A 27,885-nucleotide genomic window follows, 5' to 3' on the forward strand; every position below is an offset into this window, starting at 1 on the left:
AAGCTTGTGAGATGGAGCAATAAACAACACCATTCGTGCAATAGTTCTGCGTGACGCGTCTTCAGTAGTAAAACCCCATGGCTTAGCCGGCCGCGGCGTTTGTATTGGTTTTTAAGCTTATACGCCGCAATATTGTGTGAACGTAATTATTGATATTCCAACAGTCCTCTCATTCAGCTGTCTTTAACAGTCATTATGTCTTCTCACAAAGTCCAGTCCACAACTTTTATTCATCGATTATGATTTTATTTCGTAGAAAATTGACAAGAATATGAGGGTTTGTACAAAATGGATGAATATCATAGGTAGTAAGTCAGTAAATGCCACCAGAAAAAGTTCAGTGCTGTGTTATAGATTCTACACTCAGAAAGTCTGCCACGATAAACATGTTTAAATCAAGAATCAGCAGACAGGTCATGCAGTCCGAGTCTGTGTGGGCACACCCAGTGCTGAAACTTCATGTCCCGACACTTCTTCATGCACTCAAATGTTACTGAAAAACACTTTTTCTCATGTTTACAGAATCAACTTTCATATCTTTACTCTGAGTTTTGATCATCGCTATGAAAGGGCCTCCAAGTTTTGATGTTTACAGTTTAATTTCTACACCTTTAGATCCAGATGTTTTAAAAGCTGCTCATGCCGTGACAGCATGTTAGCTACTGGACAAAGTTTTTGTCTGGAGGCCGGCTCCCTGGCTTGTTTTATCTGGAACCACCTGACACACAGTGATGACAAGCAGCTGACCTCAGCTGCTTGTCATCACTGTGTGTTATAAAAGAGGAGGGTACTGATTAAGAATTCAACCTGTAGTTGACCTCTGAAGCCTTTACACACAATTATTATCAGAATGCATGTTTCCTAGGACTCATTGCACATCAGTGAAGCATACTTGAACTGCTATGTCAATGCTAAAGAGTTGTGATTTCTGCCACTGACTTGCTTCCTCTCCTCCTGTTTTACAGCTCTCGTTCTTCAGTTTGGGTCCTTTGGCTGGCGGACAGATCGCTGGTGTCAAAGTGTCAGCTAGCACAGTAAATAAATCATACATACAAGAAGGCAGAGATCTCTGTGACTCTTGTTACAATGATTGGTCAGTTCAGGTCAGAGGGTATGACAGTTGTGGGGCTGGGTGGAGCAGCGTCAGTGAGAGACTGTGTAAGAAAGAGAGAGAGTATGTTATGTCAGAAAGTTGGTCATTTTAAAACACATTAAAGTGTAGGAGTCACGTCTGCACATTCTGATCTACTTCATTCAGTGCTGAGACATGGACCTAAGGCTGGGGGGGGCTGAGACATATTTCCATTGGCTGAGGGAGACTCACCTACAGGGTCATACATGGGGGTGGGGTTGGGACATGTTTAAAACAACATATTTGCATAATGGAGTTGACAGTGTACAGTTGTGTTGAAATAGCAGCTACAGGCAAATGCCAAGGACGAGTAAATAAGGAAATGACCAATGTGCTTTTTGAAACAGTAAGCAAAATGTGAGCACTGTAAGTTCAGGACTGTGAGGCTTTCTGAGTTTATCCACTCTTTAAGGACAGTTTCTACACAACAGCTTTGACTCAAATTTCACTGCAAAATAATTCAAAAGTGCCAAACTTTGTCCTTCTTCTGTGGTAAGCAGGGAGAACAAGCGACTCTTTGACAGGTCACAAATGGTATTTTAGTCTTAAGTTGTTAATGGAAGAAGCAGACACGTCTGTTCATTCAAACAGAATGGTATAGGATCTGAGTGATACACGGTCACTATTCAAATAAAATTGATGTTGAATACCTTCAAATGTATCTGAGGAGTATTCATTTTTTAATTTTGCATTTCCAGGCACTATAGCTCCTTTTTCCCCTCCAATATTACATTCCTTTGTGGCATCTGTCCATCAAGCTCATCATGTCACTTGTAAGGAATGGGCTATAAGATGTGTAGATAGTAAATACTTTTGTAGTTATTTGTAGTTATTATTAAAGTTTCTCAACTCTAGACTGAAAGCACAGAAGATGAGACCATAAGGACACAGCCTTTAAAATGACAAGTATGGCTGAAGAAGCCTCCTCAGTCCATACCTGAACTGTTTTGGTGGATGGTTTTGTCCTGCAGATCAGAGGTTTATATGCTGGAGTCAGCTCCACAGAGATGTGATCCGACATGCCCAGGTGAGGAGCTGCTGCAGCCTTGTATGCTCCTGGGATGTTGCAGTAAACTTGATCTAATATGTTATTGTCTCTGGTAGAAAAGTGAATGAACTTCTTGAATTTTGGAAGCACTGCTTTGAGTTCCACGTGATTGAATTCTCCCGCCACAATCACACCTGCCTCTGGGTTGGAGTTCATCTGCCTGCTGACCAGACAGTAGAGCTCCTCTAGTGCTAGCTTAGCATTAGCCCGCGGTGGAATGTAAACAGCTATGATGAGGAGGGAGCAGAACTCTCTCACTGTCTTGAATGGCCTGCACTTCACAGCCAGGTATTCCAGGTCAGGTGTGCAGTGCGTTCCGATGATGTGTGTGGCTGTACACCAGGAGTTGTGGATGTAAAGCGCGAGCTCTCCGCCTCTGCTTTTACTAGAGGCTGCAGTTCTGTCTGTACTTTAGGCCAACCAAAAGTCCTTCTCCATGGCCTCCCCTAATATTTTATACACCTAAGTTTCAGCTTCCATGACTCTCAGCTGTTTTGGCCACTCAGTACCTGTTAGCTGCTTCAGGTGAGCCCAGGGACAACCTGATTTGAAAGACCTACTTCTTCAGCTTGATAGCTTCCCTCACAGTCAGTGTCTATCAGCAGGTCCTCTGGTTATCACCACAACAGGCATCGAACATGGTTTTCAAAATGAACGGTTCACGATAAGCTAAATACTACTCAGGTTCAGATCAGGGAGGCCATTCCTCCAGATAACTCCATCATTGCCTTAATGGGCAATGAAGTCCCCCAAAAGAACAATTGAATCCTCAGTTGGTATCCCCTCAGGAAACCATCCAGACACTCCCAAAAGGCTGGGTACTGAACTCCTGTTCGGTACATAAGCACGAACCACAGTCAGAGCCTTCACACCTGCAAATTTTAGCGGCAGAGAGGTGACCCTCTCGCCCACCTTGGTGAACCCAGCTGTGGGTTTGTGAGTATCCCTACATCTGCCCAATACCATCACCCCCGCTCAACTTCAGAGTGTGAGTCCAGCCCCTTTCTGGGAGTTGGTTCCAGAGAACACGCTGTGTGTGGAGGTGAACCAAACTATATCCTGTTGATAGCACTCAACCTCACCAGCTCAGGCTGTTTCCCTGCCAGCAAAGTGACGTTCAACATCCCCAGAACTACTTTGTAACCCCAGGAATTGTCCTTCCAAGGCCCCCACCTTCGCCTGCAGCCCAACTCACACTGCACACCACTTTGATTTTTATTTTACACGGTTGTGGCACCTACATTCACCCACAAATTTGACTCAGTATTCAAATTTTTACCTTGCTGCCAATATTTTCTATTGTATTATTTTATACTTCTGTTTGTTTTAAAGTAGCAGAAGCTGCTGCTTGTTAAGCAGGTCAACTTTTTTCCAGCACTAACCTCTATTTATACTCTAATATCTCTAATATCTATACTCTAATATGGTCTATTTACAATATTCTCCTCAAAAAGGTTTAATCAGAGTTCAGAATGAGCTAGCTCACTGTGGTTATGATTAATCCTCAGACTGATTACCTGCAAACTATACTTTTGCTGAGTTATTTCTGATTATACAAAAAGTCAAACACTAAATTTGGACAGGAGATTGGACCGAAAAAAAAAGTTTCAGTGCAATCTGTTGGTTTCCTTAGCTAGGAAATTGTTTTTGAATTGGCTCTATATGAACGAATTGGATTATTTTATGAATAATAATTATGATTACAATTAATTGAATTCCAATTGGCTTGAATTGGACTTTATTATCCAAGTGCCTCTAGATGACATTTGTTGTATTTGGCGCTATATAAATAAAAATTAATTGAATTAAATGATCTTGAAGATTAGTTTCAAATCAGCTATTGTTTACTACATCACCATAGCAACAGCCACAAGACAGTGACATCCAGTACCTTCTCTGGTGCATTCAGTATGAATTGACTGTTGTGGATGTGTTACCAGCTGAGAGCTTCACATACAGTACATACACTACACATCCTGAACATGCTGGTCTCCCAGAGGTTTTGAATGAGCTTTTCAACACAACTGTTCAGGGTCACCAATGTAAAGTGTGACGTTTTGTGTAAATGGTTAAATGTGATGGTTTGTGTTTGTTGTGGAAGTTAGCACTGACTAAAACTAATGACATCCTTTAATGTGACAAAAAAATATGTTTGGGCCAGTTGCACCAGCATTTATTGGATAGTCTTTTTGAAAATGCTTTCTTAGAAGCAACAGCAGGAATATTTGTCAAGTGACCCCATACAGATATGACTAAAGCCTGATTCTTACTTGGCGCAAACTCGCTTTGACCCATTCTTACTAGCTGGTCGCAAATGGCGCAAACGGTCACGTGACCCAAAATTCCGCCACGCCCCCCGTCGCAAGCTAAAAAATCCTCGCGCGGCGCAAGGTCGTGCACACAACTTTTTTTCTGACTTCGCGTGAGCTCAACCGGAAACAGCTGACCAAGAGAAAGGAAACATGAACACTGCAGAGACCGCGGTGACCGAGAGGATGCGCCTCTACAAACATCTGTACGACACGTCTATGAAGTTACACTGGGACAACGTTTGACAAAGTTCGTCTTGTTGCAAAGGACGAACATTCCACCTTCTCTTCTGTTTTTGCCGCAGCTGCTTAGCTCTGAGATACATATACAGTTCTACACCCACAGTAAATTCATTCCGGATCAGATGTGTCAGCCTCTGCTGACGTGACACCACAGGTGGCATTGTGTATGCTTTCTTTGTCCGGTTCTTCAGCTTGTTTCCTCAACAGTGACGCTCGCTGGTCTGGAGAGAACTGCAAATGTGACGCATTCTCGGCGCAAACTGCGCTTATGAGCTGAAGGAACTGTGAAGGGGCTGGCGCTTTCGATGACGTCATTAATGGTTCTCGAGCCAGAACAGTTGCGCGGTTGCGCCGAGTAAGAATCAGGCTTAAAACAACACATGTATCAGCTGAGTGCAACAAGGAACCTCCTTAAGAGAGGAGGACCAGACCAACAAAGAACTGAAGGCTTACATCATATGGTCCAAAGCTGCGCCTCTGTCTGAAGAGAAGAAAGCAGATGATGGCAGAGATTGCAGTCTCAGCCAATGTGAAGAGAAGGAGGGATGACTTGATTCCCCTGCTCAGCCTCTGTTGTGGTGACAGGAGAGGCACAGAATGTGTTCCTTCATTAATTCGCTCTGATCACAACAGTCTCACATGCAACTACAGGTAACATTATGAAATGGAGAAGAACCTTAGGAGGCGTTTCTTTCCTCAAGCAATATGCTTTCTGATTTGACTATTTATTAATCTATAAAAAAACAAAAAAAGAAGAAACACCCCAAAGCCAAGTGTTTATGGAGATATGATGGAGGAATTGCAACTTGACGTAGACTCCAGAGAACCAACTGCTGGTCACCAGAGAAGAAGCCCCTGATGATATGAAATCCTTCAAGAAGCTCTCAGCTCCACCTCTAAATTATTATTTTTTTTCTGTTAAATGTCCTGAGATTACTGTTACAGCTGTACTTGAATTGAATTAAATTAAAAAGACAAAGCATGACAACATACAGACATAGAACAACCAAATTACATAAAACAAGCACAACAACAAACAAAAATTGACAAAAAAGTTACAAGATAACATGGCGGACACCCACTGTGGCATAGTGCTTGTTGTCACAGCAGGACACCTCTGGATTCTTGTCCATGTCCACAGAGTAGATGATGACAGCCACCACTGACAGCACCACAGAGGCCACGCTCACCACAAAACACACCTGCAGCTGAACAAACACATTTCATCTTTTTACATGTTAGCTGTGATGTATTTACACAGGTTCTGTCTCCCTTTATTTGTAGAGAGTTTAAATTCTGAACTAACTGCTTCTTAATTTGCTTTTTTAAAATCTTTTTATGGTAACTGTTTGTTGTCTCAGTGCCGCTGTATTCATACTCTGAAAATAGTTTTTTCATGAATTTAACTGTTACAGAAAACCAACTGAATACTGCTTTTGGGTTGTGATACCCTGCACTCCTGCCGTGGCCCTGGCCCTGGCCCTGGCCCTGGCCCTGGCCCTGGCCCTGGCCCTGGCCCTGGCCCTGGCCCTGGCCCTGGCCCTGGCCCTGGCCCTGGCCCTGGCCCTGGCCCTGGCCCTGGCCCTGGCCCTGGCCCTGGCCCTGGCCCTGGCCCTGGCCCTGGCCCTGGCCCTGGCCCTGGCCCTGGCCCTGGCCCTGGCCCTGGCCCTCGGATCACTCGCTCCCTGCTGATTCTATACATCCTGCAGCCAATAAAACGGCCTGACCGCTCTCAGTGCTTTGAATCTGGATTTCCAGTCTACCTGTGTCATTTTGTACGTTACAATTTCCAACACAAAACATCATTAAAAGGGATGAGGTGAGAAGCTACAGCACAGTTAGTTGTGGATGTGCATGTTTGGAGTAGACTCACAAACTTCATGGTGCAGTGTTTGTCCAAGATGACAGCGACCACTCCTGCTGTGACGAACTAAGAACACACACATCAACAAGATAAGAAGCATTAAGTCCCCTCTGCTCAGCTGACCAAAGCATTGTAACTCATTACTTTTCAATTACGGCTCTCTAAGTCAACACATTTCTAACATGTTCCAGTCTCCCTTTGTTGTCTATAAAGTTAGATGTTGATCGCTGAACCATAGTGTTAATTACCAGGGGCGGTACAAATGTATCCCACACCTGCAAACTGAGCACGCATCATACACACACATGAACAGGGCTTTTCCTGGTGATGTACAACAGACTGCTCAGTGGAAACATCAGCTCCAACACATCACTGCAGCTATCCTGTGCTCTGGCTCCTGGCTGATAACTGGCTTTGATTGTCCAGTGATGAAGAGGAACTGAGAGACAATGCAGTGAGTTTGCATCAGCTGGTTCTTTATTTTCCCCTCTGAGACCCTGAACACAGTGACCAATACTTGGGCAACAGTTATCCTGGAACCGGGCCCATCTGCACTCAGAATGGCTGAATGTGAATAATTCAATTATGTCTGTCAGTATTATCACGGCCATGTTACCCACAAGACCGCCTTCTTAAAGGGAGCCATAAGAATGGAACATCTGTAAAAACATGTTTGCATTGAGAAATATTTCATTTGGGTAACATTAATAGATTTCAAAATAAAATGAACTTTGTGTTATTAATCGAGATGAACTGCAGAGATAAAATGTGATTAAATATTAATTCTTCAGGAGCCCTAAACTATAGAAATCATATATACAGTATACAAAAAAAAGAAAAGCAAAGACTCACCATAAGGCCACTCCACCAAGGAACACCCAGGGCGACCACCTCAGTGAGCTCAGTGAAATGCAGAGGGATGGAGTAAGACATGACCATCAGCCCCAGCATCACCTGACTCACCTGACACACGCACACACACACACACACACACACACACACACACACACACACACACACACACACACACACACACACACACACATTCCATTATTATCCAGAGAAGGTCGTGCATCTTATGGTAGAAGCACATGCAAACTGCCGTTTTTTTTAACAAATTCATCCGTCTTGCACCAGCACAACAGCTGCTGAATTTTTGGTTGTAAGAACTGAAGCAAAGCTGATTTTTACCCAGCTCCGTCTGTTATTTTGCAGTAAGCGTCTCACAAACACATGTATATTTCTGAGAATTGTGAAAGTCGAGCCAAGGCCAAATAACAGCAGGTTAGATTTTGGATCCTCATCAAGTGAATGAATGACTTAGACCTTCAGGCAGAGGAGTGATTAGAGCAGATTTAATATTTTGTGTTGGAGTTTTCCACTTTTGAGTGAAACTTTTTCTGTTACAGCATGGGGTTTTAGTTTCATTCTTTCTGCTGTTTTTTTTTTTTGTTTTACAATATGTTTATTGAATTTTCTCTGTATAAAAAGACAAGAACAAAAAACAACGGACAAGTGTGCAAAATGATGCAGAAGTGTACCAACATACATGGTCAGGTCCAGTTTTTCATGCAGTACACACTTGGTCCGTACAACAGTACCAACAGAATGAAACACAAACATGGCGGCCAGAGGGCTTCCTCTATGGAGGCACATAATCATGAGTCCAGAAGATATATTATCATATTGTATAGTCCAGGGGGGCAGGGGAAGAAAGAACTGCGGGTCGTGCAGAAGTTGCTATACCGTTCCAGGCCCGTCCATCAGACGTGACGAGTCATTGTCCTTCATATAATCGATGAAGCGACCCTGAACATTATGAAATACCTCCTGTCTGTCTTTGAGAGTGTAAGAGATTTTTTCCAGAAGTAAACAAGAAGTTAGTTCCCTCAACCACACAGCGATAGCGGGTTTACCAAAGTTTTTCCATGATAAGGCTACTGTCCTTTTTGCTTGTAGAGAACACATGTCTATAAACATTTTTTCATGACGCTTAATCCTATGACCCTCTGGGTAAAGACCCAGCAGAAAGAGCCTAGGTTCCAGGTCCAGTCTAATTGAGAGAATCTGTTATACAGACAGTCTCACCTCCTCCCAAAACTCCCCCACTCTTGGACATTGCCAGATGCAATGAAATAAAGTTCCCTTATCTACCCCACATCTATTGCAGGTGTCTGGAATATTCAAATTAAATTTGTTTAGTTTTTCTGGAGTAGTATACATCCTCACTAGCTAATTATATTGTAGGAGTCTTAGGCGTTAGGAAAAGGGTGGAATGCCCTCTCCGGGTCGGGAATGAGATCCTTCCCCAAGTGGAGGAGTTCAAGTATCTCGGGGTCTTGTTCACGAGTGAGGGACGAATGGAACAGGAGATTGACAGACGGATCGGTGCGGCGTCTGCAGTGATGCGGGCTCTGCACCGGCCCGTCGTGGTGAAGAAGGAGCTGAGCCAGAAGGCCAAGCTCTCGATCTATGTTCCTACCCTCACCTATGGTCACGAGCTGTGGGTAGTGACCGAAAGAATGAGATCGCGAATACAAGCGGCCGAAATGAGTTTCCTCCGCAGGGTGTCTGGGCTCTCCCTTAGAGATAGGGTGAGAAGCTCGGTCATCCGGGAGGGGCTCAGAGTAGAACCGCTGCTCCTCCGCATCCAGAGGAGTCAGATGAGGTGGCTCGGGCATCTGGTTAGGATGCCTCCTGGACGCCTCCCTGGTGAGGTGTTCTGGGCCCGTCCCACTGGGAGGAGGCCCCGGGGAAGACCCAGGACACGTTGGAGAGACTATGTCTCTCGGCTGGCCTGGGAACGCCTCGGGGTCCCCCCAGAAGAGCTGGAGGAAGTGGCCGGGGACAGGGACGTCTGGGTTTCTCTGCTCAAGCTGCTGCCCCCGCGACCCGAGCCCTGGAGAAGTGGAAGATGATGGATGGATGGATGGATGGATGGATGGATGGAGTATTACACGTCCCTGTGTGGGCGGCTTTATATGCGCTACACCATTGTTCCGGTGATAGTTCCCCCTGTAGATCTGATTTCCATGCATTACATTTACAATCAGCAGAATCAGGGGAAGAGTCCCTCAGTACGTTATAAAATTCAGAGATTATGCCCTTTCCAAAAGGATTTTTTGTAAAAGATTTCTCCAGAATGGTTAATGGAGGGCAAGACATATAATGGGTATGGTTTGTTTTGATAAAGCACCTTAGCTGAAGATCTTTAATGTTATATTTTCTAATGAACTCCTCAAAGGTTAAAATATTCCCATCGTTACCATAAATATCTTTTACTTGTTTTACCCCTATCTGCCCACAGTTTGAAACCTGCATCAGCTCTCCCTGGTCTGAAGGAGCTGGGGGTGGGGGGGGGTGGGGGGGGGGTTGTCTTTTAAGTACTTACTGACTTCTTGCCAGACTCCAATCATGTCTTTCACTATAGGATTAGAAAATGATATTTAGAATTTTTTAGGTTCATCTAAGTATAGATAACTGGGGAATGGGAGATTTAGGGAGTTCGATTCAATATCCCTCCATGTCTGGTCCATCTGTGGTGAAGTAGAACATAAACATTCTTAGCTGAACTGCCCAAAAGTACCACCGCAAATTAGGGCACTGTAACCCTCCTCTGTCGTACGGAAGGTATAACAAAGACAGGCGAAGCCTAGGGCGTTTATTGTTCCATAGGAAGTTATTGAACATTATTTTCATTCTGGGGAAAAAGTCTGGAGGAGGCAGCAGAGGGAGATTTTTGAAAGGATTCTAACAACATTTCCAAGAGGGGACTTCTAATTTTTGATTAAACTTTTTTGTAGATATCTATGGGCAGACCATCTGGGCCTGCTGGATTTCCTCTACTGTCACGCATGTCCAAACGCTGACCCCTCACCCTCCTCTAGTTTGGGAAAATTGAGATTATCTAAGTGACAATGAGCTCTGGCCTACATGCCCTCCAATTACTTCAGAGCTGTAGAGTCTTTCATAAAAGTCCCTAAATTTATCATTTATGGCCAGCAGGTCTGTGATGAATTCCCCCTTTTCATTCTTAAGATTGGTAATAGATCTTTCAACTTGAAGTTGTTTTAAGCGCCAAGCTAAAATCTCGCCTGCTTTTTCTCCTTGATCAAAGAAACTTTGAGTAGAGTTTTAAAAGGTTAATTTAAGGTTTTTTAAGGTTGAAATTTCGTTGTACTGTGCTTTCAATATTAGAATGTCTTGATGAATCTTAGAACAGAGGTTTTTAAAGTAAATGTCCTCCATAATTGAAATTTTTGCCTCTAATAACAGAGTTTTTGTTTGGCTTTTTTAGATTTAGAACTAGTAAAATTAATTATCTGGTCTCTGAGGAAGGCTTTAAAGGCCTCCCATGCTGATGTCTCGTAAGTATTAATCATGAAGTATTCATCTATTTGTTTTCCAAGAAAAGTTATTAGATCTGGGTCCTGGAGCAATTTATGTTGAAATGTCCATTTGGGGGGATCACATCGCCATCCTGGATCCACATATATGAGGTTATTTGTGGCAAGGTCTGAAATTAGAATGCTGTCATAATTACAGTTTACCTGTTAAACTGGCTGAAATGAGAAAATAGTCAATTTGTGAATATGAAGGATGAGTTTTGGAGAAGCATGAGTACATTGCTACATTGTTTCTATCTCTCCTGGGGTCCGTTGCACAAAGCAGGTTCAGCAAACTCTGAGTCTGTTCCTGAACTCTGAGTTGATCTACTCTGAGATAGAAAACTCTGAGTTTTCGGTTCCAGAAACGCTGATTTGAGTGAGTTTAGTCAACTCTGAGTAGTTTCACCTTGAGTTTTGTGTGTGCACCACAACTTTAAAAAGCCAGCATCAATGGAGCCCCGATTCGACGAGTCACCATGGCAACGGGGAGGAGGACGACTTCGTTTTTCACCAACCTGGAATTGGAAATCTTAATGTGCTCATACGACGAGTTTCAACATGTTTTTAGAAAGAAGTGCAACACCGCTGCAGCAGCAAAAGCGTCAGTTTAAATGTAGTCCTTTACAATCACAATAATATTACAGGGAAACTGTTTCGGCTGTAGTGATGGGAAACTCCATTCCTTTTCCTGACTCCAGTTTGTACGAGTCACTCACTAAAGTGAATCGGGTTTTCGAGTCACTTGAATCAATCACCCAGAGTGTGCGCCACGGAATGTACAAACAAGTTCCAAACCACATCCCAAATCATTGTGAAACAGGCTAAAAATCAAGAAGTCTCCAAGGCCAAACATTTATTTTTCTTTCTTTCTCTCTAAATAAATGCGAATAACCCAAACAGCCAATAAATTAACGTTCAGTGCGAAACAGTGCATGTTGTCTACTGTGTGTGACATCAACTCAGCACCGGTTTACCCAATACGCACATAGTGTGGAAAAGGGCCCCACAAACTCATAGAGGCACGTCAGATTGCCAGCGCATGCATGTGCATCAACAGCATGAAAATTAAAATGAACAGCGGGACAGCAGTCAGGTAGCTCTCCTCTCCGGGTGGGAGGGGCGGGGCTAGTTCGTGTTTGACCTACATAACGGGCCCAGGACCCCAGACCGTCTCTGTGTGCGTCTTGCTAGCTTCTGTAATTTAAGTGTCACATCAATCGCTCTGAGTGTAGTTACAACAAAGTAATGGATAACTATTTACTCATTTTGTTTGCTTGGATAGCCCACAGGGAAATATAGATGCAGATATATTAGTGAATAAATAAAACTCCTGAAATATTATGACAATGGTGCTAAATAGGCTAAATAATCATCTAAATCACCTACATTTTAAGTATATGAATGTAAATCAAATGCAGTCAATTTGATGGAGCTGAATTAATGGTAGCCTGATCTATATTTTACAGGTGCTCTGCTTAAGTTCCTAACAAGCAGCACAGAGTCCAGTCAGTCAGCCAGTGGAGGGACAGACCAGATAAGACAGGCACAGATGAGCCACCTTCAACCAGCAGCAGCACAGGTCCAGTACAGCCACGTTAAGTCCGTGTGCACAGCAAGCATCAGAAGCAGCTCAGACCCTGCCGTTCAGAAGAGGACTCCATCCAGTATTATTACAGACACGGCTGTCAAATGGTGAAAAGATTACCAGGAGCTGGCTTTAATACTCAGTGAAAAACAAGGCTGTGTATTGTTTTTGCTGTAAACTCTTTTCCACCAAAAAAAAAACCAAATAATAGGAGAAGGTGTTAATGACTGACTGGTGAAATATCAACGCCATTCTGAAGCAGCACGAGGGTAGTCCTGAACACACAGGCAATATGATTAAGTCGTGGAAAAACACTTGAGCACATAGAAATGACAGCTTTGGAGGCTGAAAGAAAGAGATGTCCTTACACGCCTCACAAGTATCACACAGTTTCTAGCTGAAAGAAACCGAGCATTCAGAGGCTCATCAGATAAGCTCTTCCAACCAGGGAATGGAAACTTTCTGAAAGAGGTTTAATCATTAGCTAAATTGAACGTTTTGTAAAATCATGTCAGCAGAATTAAAGACGGGGAGACACATGCTCATTACCTTAGTAAGGACATACAGAATGAGCTGATTGTGACTCAAGTGAGAGACTCAAAATACTTCTCCATTATCTTGGACTGTACACCTGACTTTAGTCACCAGGAGCAGATGTCCATTATCCTCAGAAGCGTGGCTTTAAAGGGACAGCCAGAGATAAAGGAGCACTTCCTCTGCTTTGGGAATGTTGAGGCTACAACTGGCTTTAGTCTGTCTACAGTCATCTTGGACAAGCTGACTGATCAGAAAATTCCATTTGACAATTGCAAAGGGAAAGCCTACAACATTAGCCACTTTCCCACTGTAGGAACCTTTGGCAGTTCCTATAACCTTTTCAGGAACGGGGCCGTTTTTTCCCGCATTCGCACATACAGGAACTCGGGACCACGGTCCTCAGTTCCTGGAACCATTTCAGCTCCTTCTCCTCAGCTGGGTCTGTTCTGGTTTCCATAGGAACACATCTGATGTAGGTGTTTGGTGGTTGGTAGCTCCGCCCCTTGTCATGTTGTAAGGCTGAAATGTTTCCTCATACGACACGGACACAACCTTGGCGTGTTTAATAAGTTAAACCTCCACGTGGTCTCCTTTGTCTGCGGCGCTCTGCTCTCCTTCCTTCATGAAACCAAGAAGTATGGCCTGCGCTCCATCCTGCGTCTCCTGACTCTCTCTGTGAGCTCTTCCAGCCTCCATGTTAGACGCCCCATGTGATCCTCCATGATTAATATCACCATCATGCAGACCATGAACACGGTGGCCTCCCCGCTCTCCATGTTAGCTTCTTGGTGGTGTTTTTTCTTCTCTCCTTACTTTTACCGGCTTTTGTTTTGTTCTGTTTTGTTGTTGAATGTGGCGCTAAAGTAACACGTCGCTGTCGCAGACGGCTGCGCCGCATCAGTCCCAACCTGGTCCGACTCATGTGGGAATGCAGACTGAAACAGTTCCCCTGGGGAAGGACAGTTATCAGAACGGAATGCGAGGAGGACCGTTCTTAGAACGGCTCTGTCCGAATGCGGCTAATGGGGCCAATATGAAAGGTAAACACCAAGGAGTACAGGCCAGACTGTTGAGAATGAATCCCATCTTTCTTTATATGTCACTGCAAAGAGACAGAGTGTTACTCACCCCCAGACACTTGGGCTCTCCCCTCTGTATGGCAGCCCGCAGTTCCTGCTGTCTGTCAGTCAGCTTCACAACATTCACATCTTCCAGCACCTGGACTGTCAGATCCCTGGAGATTGACACTGCCATCACCTGTTGAGGACAGCAGAGCTCACTATACACTGCACTCATCTTATAAATCATCCAACACTTAATTCCAAGAGCTTTCCCTTATCATACATGTAAATTGGTTTTAGTCTCTCTCCCAAGTGTTAAAGTAACCATCAGCAGCACTCTACACAGTCCTGAGGGTTAGTATTTACACAACTGCTTTACTCAGATCTGAATATTAAACTTTTAAACTTATTCCTGTACATCGCTTCTCCATGTCATGGTAATATCAAATCAAACTAAAGATGTGTACTGCAGTTCAGTGGGACCCAATATAATAGATCTAAACATAAAGAACTGATCCTTGTTTTCATGAGGAGGTGACACAAAGTTTTCTCTTTTCTAGTTATATCTTTGTCCAAGCTAAAAATGAAAATCACAAGCCCCTGGCTGAGGGCTTCAATATTAGAGTTGTCCCCACTGAACAAGGGTCACCTCGCTGCTGCGGCAGCAAGTTGCAGGAGGGAAGGTTCTGACTGTGGTTTGTGCGTATGCACCAAACAGCAGCTCAGATTATACGGCTTTCTTGGCATCTCTGCGTCTGACTCTGCACACACTCTCAGAAGTTACAGCCGCCATTTAACCACACAGCGCGCTGGGGGGGGGGGGGGGGGGTGTACGTCTGTATGCCTGCATTATGGCTTCTTTTTGTTTCTCTAGGTTTCTTTTTTTCTCATAGGCAAAGTGCATTAGAGAGATGTATAATTTTACTGTCAGTGAGTTGCAGTGTTTTTCCTACATGTATGGTTTTAGAGGCAATGAGGCATAGGTTATTTCACTAAATGTTTTATGCAATAATAAAATGCAATAATAATGCAATAGTTTTGGACTATCTTAGTACAAATACAACAACAATGACAATAATAATTTGAAGAATTTGAATTGTGATTTTCTCAACCTCTCATTTAAACAAATCAGTACTTGTTTATAACATTTGTAAGCACACAAATTAAATATAATATGCAGAAATATATAACTTTTATAACCTTGCTGTCTTGCGCAACGTGGATAGTCAAGCCCAAGTACATTTAAATACATGATTTCTATATAATTTCATTATTTTTTACTTTATTATCAGCACTACGAATAATAAATTGTGTTATGAATTTTGTTTTGATTATGAATCAGCACCATGGAGCAAATCCGTAGCTATACAGTATATGTCTGGAAAAAAGTATGAAATGTCACTGTGTGTGTGTTTTATGTGCATCAGATTATAGTTTATCGATCATATTTCATTCTGCAGAGATGCCTCATAAGGAGAGGACCTTAAAACAAAAACAAAAAGAGAGTTTCACATTCCTGCTCCATGTGCCCCCTTTTGACTTTGAGCACCTGGCCCTCCAAAGGTCTGTGCACGGCCCTGGACTTCATGTTCAAAGTTTTGCATTAAACAGTGAAGTGAGTGAGTCTGCTGGAAAAGTGCATCCAAAGAAGTGAATATTTCCCTGACAGCAAGCAGCAGAAAGATGAGACAGACTCCAGCTGACATGGAGATGCAGAGCAGAAACACACTGATGTGTGAGGGGCCCCTGGCTGGTTCTGCCTGAGTAACGGGCTGAGTAACGGGCTGAGTAACGGGCTGACTAACGGGCTGAGTAACGGTAACGGGCTGGGTAACGGGCTGCCTCCACACTGCGGGCTGATTCTAAAAAGTGAGCAAACAAAAAACTCTCCTGGTGGGACAAAGGTATAGTTTCCTTATCTGTGAGCTCCAGTCTGGCGGGGCTCTGCAGGAATGACTGAAGGTTAAACTCAGCGACATGAAGCACGATCTGTCTGCATGATCGATTACGCAGTCGTTACGTCCAAAGTGATCAGGGCCCATTGCGCAGGTTTGTCCAGGCAGTCTGCGGCAGCAATCATCCAGTTAGGCACACATGGAGCAACATTGTACAAAATGTCTCGTTCTTACCTTTGGTCTGGATGAAAATAAGAGTGCTTGGAGCGTCCCGGGCCTCCCTGCTGTCCTGGCGGCTGCGCGAGGGGACGTGTTTATCACAGAGTTTGGGATCTCTGGAGGAAATCCAGCGGAGCTCCTCCTTCACTTCCTCTGCTGGTTTGGAGCATTCCTCGCATCAATCCGGTGTGGGGATCTTTCACCGGGAACTTTTGGGCAGAAGGACGTCTTCCTGGGACTCCAGCCTTCCTGACACCTCTCACCCTTTAAGGTAAAGGACCTGTTGCTGCTGTTCTTAGTTTAATCAGCTTCGTGTTATTGACTTGATAAGGAAATAATCAGGAACTGTATGCACTGAAGACCACGGTTACATCCCACCAGTCCGACATGGACCTCCAAGTGTCGGAATGGCGACACTTAATTTTTGATCGAACGTCCCGTCATTCCGACACTTTTTACCTCCTATGGTGGTAAGTTTTATTTTTTATAAACATCCCAACATCCTGATAATTCCTTTAATAGCCTATTCAAGCCTTACCTCGCAAACCAACTACAATAAATTATTATCAAAATCCCCTGAAATTTCACATATGAAAATACATGTATGAATGTAAATGGTGCGAGTGTGAAACCTGTTGGATGAAGCAGAAACACAGCGTCAGTGACCTGTCACAGCAGCCAGCTGGAGCAGCTCTCCACAGAGCGTCTTCTGCACGCTGGCATCATATGCAACATTAATAATTACAGTTACAGACAGCAATGACAGCTCACCTGTGTCGGCCGCCCCGGTGCTGCAAATAAAACCAATTTCATATATTAGGCTACCCAAAACCTATTGTTATTATTATTAGTTTTAAATCAATAAGTGAACAGTGTTTGTGGCTCCTTTTTGTGTAATAAACTATTTGAATATCATTAATTTGCTTTTGGAGTGCGTTTTGAAAATGACCACGGACTCATGACATTATCAGGATCTGACGGTATCCGACACACATACATGGCAGCTGTTACACACACACACCAGATTTATAGGGAATAGTAACAACACAGCCCTTATGGATGGATCCTGAGGGCCATCATCTTTTATTTTTATTTTTACAATCTGAAATAAGCCCACATCCACCTGATCCTCCCCTCTGACTGTAGATTTCACCCTTAATTCATCATTCAGTATCAATTTAATATCATTCAAACATCACAAGTTTTGAAGAATAAGAGGCAGAGAGAGGAGAGGCTTTAATTACGCTTTTAAAGACTGAATCACACCTGTACACATGTCTTAAAACATGTAAAATGCATGAACAGAAAGAAGGGACTCACCTGGTGAGTAACACACATTTCCTTATATGGAAAGCCTTGTCGGAATGGTGGGGTAAAATGAAGCTTCATGAGTTCTCTGTTATTTTTCAGCTCATTTCCTCAGTGTTAAATCTGGATGACTCCTACAAAGTAGTATTAAAGATGTAATAATAATAATAATGGATTTTATTTATCATGCACTTTACATTCTTCCGAACCTCAAAGTGCTACAGAATATGAAAAACAAAAAAAAACAAAAAAAAAGCAAGAAAACAAATATCAACTAAGGAAATAGAAATCAAGAAATTATTAAAACGTGAGGACAAGTAAAACCAAAGCAATCATGGAAAGGCTTTACTAAAAAGGTAGGTCTTAAGTCCTCTTTTAAAAGTGTCAATTGACTGTGGTGCTCTGAGGTGTGCAGGAAGAGCATTCCACAGCTCAGGGGCAACCGAGCAAAAGGCCCGGTCGCCCACAGTTCGTAGCTTAGCCCTGACAGGTTTGAGGAGGTTGGTGTTTGAAGAGCGGAGGTTGCGTGTTGATGGTTGAAGGGAGATTAGTTCCTTGAGGCAGGAGGGGGCGTTGCCATGGATGCACTGATGGGTTAGCAGGGAAATCTTGTATTCGGTCCGGGATACGATGGGAAGCCAGTGGAGTGATTTGAGTATGGGTGTGATGTGTTCTCATCAGGATCCTGGCGGCGCTGTTTTGGATGTATTGGAGCTTTTTGAGGCTCTTGCCAGGGATCCTGATGAGAAGTGCGTTGCAGTAGTCCAGCCTGGAGGAGACAAAGGCGTGGACGAGTTTTTCAGAGTCAGCAATGGTGAGTGAGGGGCGGAGTTTCGAGATATTTCTGAGGTGGAAGAAGGAGGTTTTGTAAATGTGGTTGATGTGGGCTTCGAAGTTTAGCTGAGGGTCCATTTTTACTCCGAGGTTTGTGACAACTTGTGAAAGTGGAATGTCCTGTCCAGAGAAAGTGATGCTGGTTATGGGATATGTGTGTAGTTGGTGTGGGGTGCCAATTTGCATGATATCTGTTTTGTGACTGTTGAGCTGCATGAAGGTTGTACTCATCCATGTGTTACTGGATAAGTAATCATCACAGCCACAGTACACAGACACTATTCACTGTGTGACGCTTCCTGTCACATCAGAGATGCCTCTGAACAAATGATGCTGCTAACTGAGTTGCTGTAGCTAAACTCAAAGAATATGGTGTCAGTGGAAAGCCAAGAACAACTTACAGATCCTGACTTCTTTTACACAACATGATCATTTAAATATGAGGAACTTAAAGTTTAACGGTGTGCTGCTGATATGTTAGTCTCATAATGTTTGTGTTTATGCTTTTGGCAGATGCTTCTGTGACTTACAGGTAGGGTAAGGGGGTCTTGGCTAAGGACCCCTACTAGAGATAGTACCTTTCATTCAGGGGATTTCAACCCAGATCACCTACACTCAATGGCAATCTTACCACTTACCTAATGTTAGGCGTATGCACATGGGGTAAGGTGACATTCCCCAGACTGAACTTGGTGCTTCAGCTGGTATGTGAACGACCCAGCAGCTTTCTTGACCTTTTCTTTTACTCTAAGGGTTCAAGACGGGGATGCCTCTCACTGCAGCAGAGAAAAGAGTCACGTGCACTGTGTCAGCTGAAAGTCATACACAGTGTTAGTCAAGCTTAGCCTCCAGCAGCTTCCTGGCTGCAAGCAGAAAGTATCCTCCAGACTAAATAATGTTGTAATTACTGTTCATGGGGTGATCCTGGACAAATGCTGAAAAGATGATGCCACATGAGTCTGCTTCTTGAGATTAAAAGGTTTAATAATGGACACATTCTATTGGCTGAAGAGAAGAGGGTCATGTTGTAGAGGGCCTCTTTGACAGCTGCATGAGCTTAGAGGAATTATCTCTGCTACTACCCATCCAGGAGAGTTCCAGTCTAATGATGTGGTTTTATCAAATCTTCACCAGTCCATCATTTCATCTCAACAGTAACTAACAAGCAGTGTCCACCTGGGCCTCTGAGGCTGCAGCGTGATACATATCACCATGAAAGATCAGTTACACGTCATCCTGGCACAGTGCATGTGGCTCCCTCTTCTTTTCTGTGTGGAGCCTTCCTCTCCTGAACTCTCAAAGGAAAAGATAAAGACAGCTGCAGCATAATTCAGCAAACGTCAGAACCAGACCATGTCCAAGTCTGTACATGTCTCAGTCGGATCGGATCAGATAATATCTGATATGGATCCAGTCTGATGATGAAATGAGTTATGAGACTTTATCACAGACATAATTCAATTCAATTCAATTAATTTTTATTTATATAGCGCCAAATACAACAAATGTCATCTCAAGGCACTTAGATAATAAAGTCCAATTCAAGCCAATTGGAATTCAATTCATTGTAATCATATTTATTCATAAAATAATCCAATTCGTTCATATAGAGCCAATTCAAAAACAATTTCCTAGCTAAGAAAACCAACAGATTGCACTGAAAACTTTTTGTTTTTCGGTCCAATCTCCCATCCTGAGCGTGCCTGAGGCGACTGTGGAGAGAAACGACTCCCTTTTAACAGGAAGAAACCTCTGGCAGAACCAGACTCAGGAAGGGTGGCCATCCGCCTCCACCAGCTGGGGTTTGAGAAGACAGAAAGGGGGGGTGTATTTGATTACACAACGGGGGGAACGCTGCGTCGCGCAACATTGTTTGAGACGGGACCCTTTTCAGTGTTGCGCTTCTAAACACGCATGTTTACTGTCTATGGGTGCGAGGTGGTAATAAGCACTTACGTTACGTGAAGGTGAAGGTGGATAGCAGTGTTTCCCACACATATGCCCCTTTTCCACCGCCAAGCTAGCCCTACTCTACTCGGTTCGATATAGCCCGACACTACACTACACGACACGGCACCAGTACCATTTCCTTTTCCACCCAAACTGTGACCTGGAAGTGGGCGGAGTCGGCCCGTTCACCACTAACGTGACGTCGGTTTCAGGCGATTACAAAGTGTCACGCCGCGGTTAGTCAAAAGTAAACACAACGATGGAGTGTAATGTGTAATGCAGTTGACAGTTCATATTGTTTAGTTAAACCAAGCTCTTTATTAAAAAAGACAGTACAAAAGTAAACAGCAGGAGTTGTCTCAGATACAGGCGGTGACGCCAGTGTTGGTGCCGGTGGAATGCAGATAGCAGCTGTTGCCTCAGCTGCAGATTGCGATGCCAGTGTCGGTTCTGAAGCCTGCGGGATTGGAGGAGCTTCGCTGGCCTCAGCAACCGAACACTCATCAGTTGCACAAACCGAGTCTTGAGGGGGAAAAAAATTAAAAGTGAACATACGAAACGCATACACGTGAGACACTGTGCTAGCCTTCCAAAACAGCGTTGTTTGCTAGCTCACTCAGAACAACTTACATGAGACACCTGTGTAACTTTTTACACAAGTTAAAGACTGAACATGTATTTGTTACGATATAAAACATGCATTTGTTAAGATATAAGCGTTGCACCAAGGGGATAAGAACAACACTTACCATTTTCCATCGCCTCCAACAAAGACGTCGCCGTATCCACGCCACTTTCCTTGCCCCGGTTCGCCGGGCGGTGCCCGTAAATGCCGTCCATTTGGTCGAACCACTTCCATGTCTTTTCTGTTTGACCCACTTTGGCTGTTGTGGTCCTTTACCTGCCGGTAATCACTCTTCAGCTTCTTCAGCTTGTCTCGGCACTGCTGAGAATTCCGGTGATAGCCATGGTTAGCCATCAGCTTGGCTATATCCTGGAACACCTTCTCATTTCGTGTCGCTCCGTCCAGTTCCTTCTGTATGCGGTCCTCGGCCACCACACACAGAAAGGTCTGCACCACGCTCACTGTCCATGGGTTGGCTTTCCTTCTCTGGTCTTCCATCTTCGCAATTCTGTTTATTCTCTGTTGCTCTCGCAGGTGTGTTTTCATACGGCGGGTGATTATTTAAAGCTCCCCGAGCTTCTCGCGTGTATGACGGAATTTCACCTGACCAATCAGTGGACAGCACTGACCAATCAGTGGACAGCACTGATCACGTGACGTTTTAGCACCGACAAGTACCGACTAGACCCACCTCTGAAGCAGGTACTAGCCGGTGCTAAAAATCGTAACGGGTCCCACCTTCATCCCGCGGTGGAAAAGCTCCCAATCAGGATAGAGTGGTACCGTGTAGAGCCGTACCGGTACGAAAATGTTCGGTGGAAAAGGGGCAATAGGCTAATTCGTGGCGGTGTGCCACAGATTCAACACCGGCCGCCACATATTGCGTTTCGTTATTATTATTATTATTGTTAATGCTATTTAAAAAATACTCGTATTCGTTAAGCTGTTTTTCCTTTCCCTGCTCTCCCTCCGTCTCTGTCAGTCATGCGTCTCTCTCACATAGCCTACACACTCACTCACACACAGCCCCTCCCCTCCGTGCACACCGCGTGTGTCTCCATCAGCGAGATCATCCCTGGAAGCGTGGAAGCTTGCTAGCTTCAGCGTCGCGTTAGATTAGCTCAACCGAAAGAAGACGGCTGGCGAAATTCACAAAAGGTTGGTATCACGTGCAACTTTATAAAATCACACATTAAAAAGTCCTATGAAAATATTTTATATTTTTAATACAATGTTGTCCCGTCCCGTCCCGACCCATAGCAAACAAGCGATTACGCCTTCTTTATAAAGTTAACTTGTCGCAAGTTTGTCGTAAAAAAAAATAATAATAATGTAGTTGGGTTGTCGAGGTCTAAACACTAGCAGCTGTGAATCAAATAAAGTAGGTTTTTTAAACTCTTACACTGAATGTTTGCTGCTTCAATCCAGATGAGTATTGAAAAATATTTTCCGCGAAAAGAGACGTGTTGAGGATGAGGACCAGCCTGAACCGGAGGTATCAGTCTGAAACAGCTGAACAGTGTAATTAGCTATGTTATTCATTTGTTTACAATGAACATGTCAATATTAATCAGTGTTTCCCGCAGCGCATTATAGTTAAGGCGGCCGCCCGCCTTAGCAAACTCGCACTGCCGCCTTGCCAACGTTCCCAAAAAAAAAAGAAAAGTTTTTTTTTTTTTTTGTTTTTTTTTTTGTAAACCGAAGTAATAATGCTTTGCCAGGCTCAGACATTAAAAGACAGCATTGATAACATTGAATTGCGACACCTACTGGTTGTTAATGTAAATAGTTAATAATGTAAATAAAGTTACAGCTCTTAAACAGCTTGTTATTGCTCTAACAGCCCCCGTCCCATTCTAAGTACCCCCCCGCCACCCGACGGAACGCTATCTGCGCAAAACCCCTGGTCCCGGCCGACGACTCACCACCTTGACTAAGCAATTTCCTGCGGGAAACACTGATTAATACAATAAAGTTCTGTGTGACCAATTATTAACGAAGGAATTATTTTGAAGAATTTTTATTTTTATTTTCAATTCTGTTCTCAATCTGTAGAAAATGCTGTGAACACCTAATTATGCATGAAAAAAATATCGTGATATACCGTGAAACCGTGATACCGTGAAAAAATACCGTGATATGTATTTTTGGTCATACCGCCCAGCACTACCTCAGTACATACCTCAGTTTATACCTCAGTTTATACATCAGTATATACCTCAGTTTATACCTCAGTTTATACCTCAGTTTATACCTCAGTATATACCTCAGTTTATACCTCAGTTTATACCTCAGTTTATACCTCAGTATATACCTCAGTTTATACCTCAGTTTATACCTCAGTTTATACCTCAGTATATACATCAGTATATACCTCAGTATATACCTCAGTATATACCTCAGTTTATACCTCAGTTTATACCTCAGTATATACCTCAGTATATACCTCAGTTTATACCTCAGTTTATACCTCAGTATATACCTCAGTATATACCTCAGTTTATACCTCAGTTTATACCTCAGTTTATACATCAGTATATACCTCAGTTTATACCTCAGTATATACATCAGTATATACCTCAGTATATACCTCAGTATATACCTCAGTTTAAACCTCAGTTTATACCTCAGTATATACCTCAGTTTATACCTCAGTTTATACCTCAGTATATACATCAGTATATACCTCAGTATATACCTCAGTATATACCTCAGTTTATACCTCAGTTTATACCTCAGTTTATACCTCAGTATATACCTCAGTTTATACCTCAGTTTATACCTCAGTTTATACCTCAGTATATACCTCAGTTTATACCTCAGTTTATACCTCAGTTTATACCTCAGTTTATACCTCAGTATATACCTCAGTTTATTAAGACATTTCACACTTTAGGCACGGGGTTATTAACATTTGCCCACAGAGACGACCAGGGGCTTGTTAGAAAGATCTGAAGCTGAAGTTTAACCAGCAAAAAACAGCAAGAAACTAACTTTAACCACCGACTAATATATATGATATAATAATGATGCTGTGAAGATGGGATAGAAACTGGGGGCGCACATACTCAATGCGCGTCACGGAAAATAATATTAGGACAATTACAAGAATGAAGTTACTCACCAAGAAGCCAGCCATCCCGCACAGTGCCAGCTTGTAGTCTGTTCCCAGCGATGCTGTTACTCAGAATATATGAATCGTGTGTTGAACCAGGCCACCTCGCCACAATGTTGGTTAATTGCATTTACGCATCACATATGATCTGTACACCGATCGAATGAAAATGTTTCCTGTTAACATACAAATTCATCATGTGATGGCGCTTTTATAGCAATGTGTGCGCAGTCGATAGCTCCGATTACAAAACCGGCTCTCACTTCAAATTGAGCTTTAATGTTGGCCTGTGCAGATAATTCTGTCCCACGCGGCTGGCATGGCTCGGCTCAGGGTAGACTGGCACAGTCCCAATTGGTTGGCCAGCTCCCTCTGGAATGCCCCGGTTGCTATGGGAACCCCAGTGTGCACATCACCTGTGAGCACAGGCAGCGCATGGCTCCTCGCTGTGTTGCGCTCCAACGCCGGCCGCAGCTCTGCGCACAGTTCCAGGAGGATTTCCCTCAAAACGGCTAATGAGTCACCATCATATGCCAGCTAATCCTCTCTGTTGTAGTGAACACACGCTCTCTTCGAATTGCACCATTTGCAAAGTCTTCTAATACTTTTAAAGCAGCCATTGTTTTTAATGCATTGCACCACTTTGCGCTGCTTTTATATCCACTGGTGTAAATGGAGACACATGGGTGTGTTAATTGTTTATCAGTATTAATTGTTCATGTGTCTCAGATGTGCACATCACTGTCTGAGGACTAATTGTTTTCACATTTATTTATTATAACAGTTTCCCAACATCAGTTTAGGTGTCGCCAAAAAATCAACAGCTGCAGAAATGTGCGTACGCCAGCCCTGAAGCTGCCGTGAGGCACCTCACATTTCCACGGTCTTTTCGTTCTTGATACATCTGATCGTTGACGTGAAAAGGTGCGCTTTGTACATGAGGCCCCTGGGCTTTATGCAAGAGTGGGTAGAAAAAAGCCACATGGCTTTTAGAAAAGTTCACCAAAGGTCATGTGGTAGACTCCCCAAAGAAATGGAAGATGGTCCTCTGGTCAGATGAGACCAAAACTGAACTTTTTGTCCATCAAAGAAAACTCAATGTCTGGTGCAAACCCAACACCTCTCATCCCCCCAAGAACAGCATCCCCACAGTGTGTTGTGGAGAAAAAGGAGTCGGAAGCGCCGTGGTCAGCCTCTTATGGGGAATTTATTGATCGGACTGTCACAGAGACATGTACATTTCAGAATGCCCGGAAATTCCCTTTGACCTCAGTTTGTGACAGCCTTTTATACTGCTCTGTATCATATAATGTGTACGTGGCTCAAACCCAATCTCTCTAAGGCGCCTGGCTTTCGCCATTATCGTAAAAACAAAGCTCATTCTAACCTTAAACAATATTCATATGAACCGGACACACTGTGTAATTATATATTGCTCAAACATTATAGGCTGATAACAGTTGCTGATTTACACTCGTGCCTTTACTTTGTCCATAGTGCACATTTGTCCATATGTGCTCTCAGAGGACACGACTGAAGCTCGGGCAGAGCAGCTGTCCTTAAACAATTAAAAGGTTGCCGGTCAGAGCCTAAACTTCTCCAGTCCCTAGTTCCAAAATACTGAATATCAAATTGTCAAACTTATTTGTCACTTTGGATAAAACTATCTGCTCAAGGACTGTAATATGTTTTTTTGGGTTTGAGAATGTAGGACCCTACTGTAAAACACATCTTTGACCAGGAAATTGCAGTGAAAATCCTGATTCATTGTCCTGACATTGCCTTTTCTGGTTTTCAAGTGTAAGAATAGATATATACTGTATTCCAGTCAAATTCCCCAAATTCTGTCCTCATTTTTATTTGTCAGCTTCTCTTTTCAGACTACAGAACAGGAACAAAATAAAAAAATGAAATTTACAAGTTAACCAGGCCACACTCCATTTTTCAGCCCACTACTCTGCACTGCTGTTGTCTTGATTTTGTAACTGCAGTGTGGTTTTACCCAGATTTACAGGAAGAAATTACATATCTCAACTGCAGTCTGTTTGTATTAAGGTTTCTAACCCACATTAGCCCCTGCAGCCAACTAGCTAATTGATGATGCAGTGCTGCAGTGCTGCAGTGCAGAGTATTATTGTTGATAGTGCAAGTGCAGAGAGCATGTCCTGCCTCTGGATGATTTAATTAACTTCTATGTACTTGTAGATGCCTGTTACAGCTGTAAGGGAAACTTCTTATTTTACACTGATGTAAATAACTGCTCAGGTGAGCATTTGCTGTCCTGGAAGCTTTTTATTGGCAGTACATAGCTTCTGTAGCCTCTATCTTAAAGGACTCTCTGTTTGATTAATGGTGTTTTATGAGACTGTCTCACTCCTAAATACGACCCCATGGGTCTTTTGTTTATTTGGCCAGAAGCTAACTAAAATGATAAATACCCAACCTAGTGGTCATGAGAGTGGCTACTTGTAAAGTGTAAAATGGTATCCTTGAAGGTGACAGTCACATTGTAAAAAGGATGTATTTCAGCAGTGGAACTACCTCCCTCTGTTGAATTTTGCATGCTGTGATTGAGATCACCATACTGCATGTAGAATAATGATGTCAAAGGGGAAGCCAGTCCTTTAAAAAAATGTAAGTTGGTGTTCCTGACTGAGCGCCAAAATGCGATCAGTTGCTATATTCATATTTTGATAGGACACATACAGAAAATATGATCATCACACATCCTCAGATTTGACACGGAACAAATCAGCCAATCTTCATGTGTATGTGTTTACTGTCTCTTCAGAGGATACTGTTGATAATGTTAGTGGTTTCAGCTCAACCACAATTCAGTGAGTAAATGAATGTAAACCAGCATTCAGTCTGGTTGAAAGTCCTCCTTCTTTCAATTTCAAAGTTTTACATCTTAGAAGATTTTAACAGTTAAAATGAAGTCATTTTGACCTCAGATTAACAACATGACACATTACACTGTGTTAGTCTTTAATGAACAAAAACTGAGACGAAACACAGAAGAAGTGTGTGGAAAAACTAAGTGAACCCTTCCTGCTTCCACAGGAACGAAGAGGGTCAGTAGCAGCCAGGAGCTGCTGATCAATAGCCGCTTTCCCACTGTAGGAACCTTTGGCAGTTCCTATAACCTTTTCAGGAACGGGGCCGTTTTTTCCCGCATTCGCACATACAGGAACTCGGGACCACGGCCCTCAGTTCCTGGAACCATTTCAGCTCCTTCACCTCAGCTGGCTCTGTTCTGGGTTCTATAGAACACATCTGATGTAGGTGTTTGGTGGTCGGTAGCTCCGCCCCTTGGTGGTCGGTAGCTCCGCCCCTTGTCATGTTGTAAGGCTGAAATGTTTCCTCATATGACACGGACACAACCTTGGCGTGTTTAATAAGTTAAACCTCCACGTGGTCTCCTTTGTCTGCGGCGCTCTGCTCTCCTTCCTTCTTTGCGTTGCTATGTGCCGACCTTATTGGCAGCAAGTCTGTGTAGCTCTCAATTTTTCTCATCGTTTATATGATTATTTGTAATTTTTAATTTTTTAGTTTCTATCTAAACATTTTTAGTTATTTTTATTGATCTGCTTTTTTGTTTTAATTATTTTTTTTTGACAATGTGCACTACTACTAAAGCAGTGAACACAAGAGAAGAACTGTTGGCACTGTCAAGGATTGGACGCGGAATTAAACATCCAATTCCGACCGAGCTTAAAAAGCTGTACCGTGGATGCAGAGCTGGAGCAAAACTAAAGGCAAAGAGGCACAA

At 43.2% G+C, this 27,885-nt stretch overlaps 2 protein-coding genes across 6 annotated transcripts in view; one reads left to right on the forward strand and one right to left on the reverse strand.

Moving 5' to 3' along the window:
• Nucleotides 1-234: 234 nt before the first annotated feature.
• Nucleotides 235-16,794, reverse strand: tmem176 (transmembrane protein 176). 2 transcript variants are annotated; one of them, XM_075464257.1, is made up of 7 exons: nucleotides 16,297-16,794; nucleotides 14,235-14,363; nucleotides 7,449-7,559; nucleotides 6,606-6,662; nucleotides 5,815-5,934; nucleotides 5,186-5,302; nucleotides 235-1,154 (listed from the first exon to the last, which is right to left on the reverse strand). In XM_075464257.1, the coding sequence occupies exons 2-7, from the start codon at nucleotides 14,358-14,360 to the stop codon at nucleotides 1,095-1,097; spliced, it is 591 nt and encodes a 196-aa protein (XP_075320372.1). In that variant the 5' UTR covers nucleotides 14,361-14,363; nucleotides 16,297-16,794; the 3' UTR covers nucleotides 235-1,094. The 2 variants fall into 2 exon arrangements, with proteins under 2 accessions (XP_075320372.1, XP_075320371.1); XM_075464256.1 differs by having other exon boundaries at nucleotides 5,815-5,940; nucleotides 16,297-16,788.
• LOC142379120 (uncharacterized) overlaps nucleotides 16,293-27,885 on the forward strand; it is a 31,181-nt gene continuing 19,588 nt past the window's right edge. Inside the window, exons 1-2 of one of the 4 annotated variants that reach the window (XM_075464255.1) lie at nucleotides 16,512-16,552; nucleotides 18,271-18,403. Coding sequence is in view for 1 of the 4 variants with exons in the window: in XM_075464252.1 (XP_075320367.1) it covers nucleotides 16,308-16,552 (245 nt within the window). In the remaining 3 variants the exon portion in view is untranslated. Of the gene's footprint in view, nucleotides 16,553-18,270; nucleotides 18,404-27,885 lie in introns of all 4 variants that reach the window. The other 3 variants (XM_075464252.1, XM_075464253.1, XM_075464254.1) reach the window with 3 other exon arrangements.

This window comes from Odontesthes bonariensis, chromosome 4 (assembly GCF_027942865.1).
Source record: "Odontesthes bonariensis isolate fOdoBon6 chromosome 4, fOdoBon6.hap1, whole genome shotgun sequence".
Lineage (NCBI taxonomy): Eukaryota > Metazoa > Chordata > Actinopteri > Atheriniformes > Atherinopsidae > Odontesthes > Odontesthes bonariensis.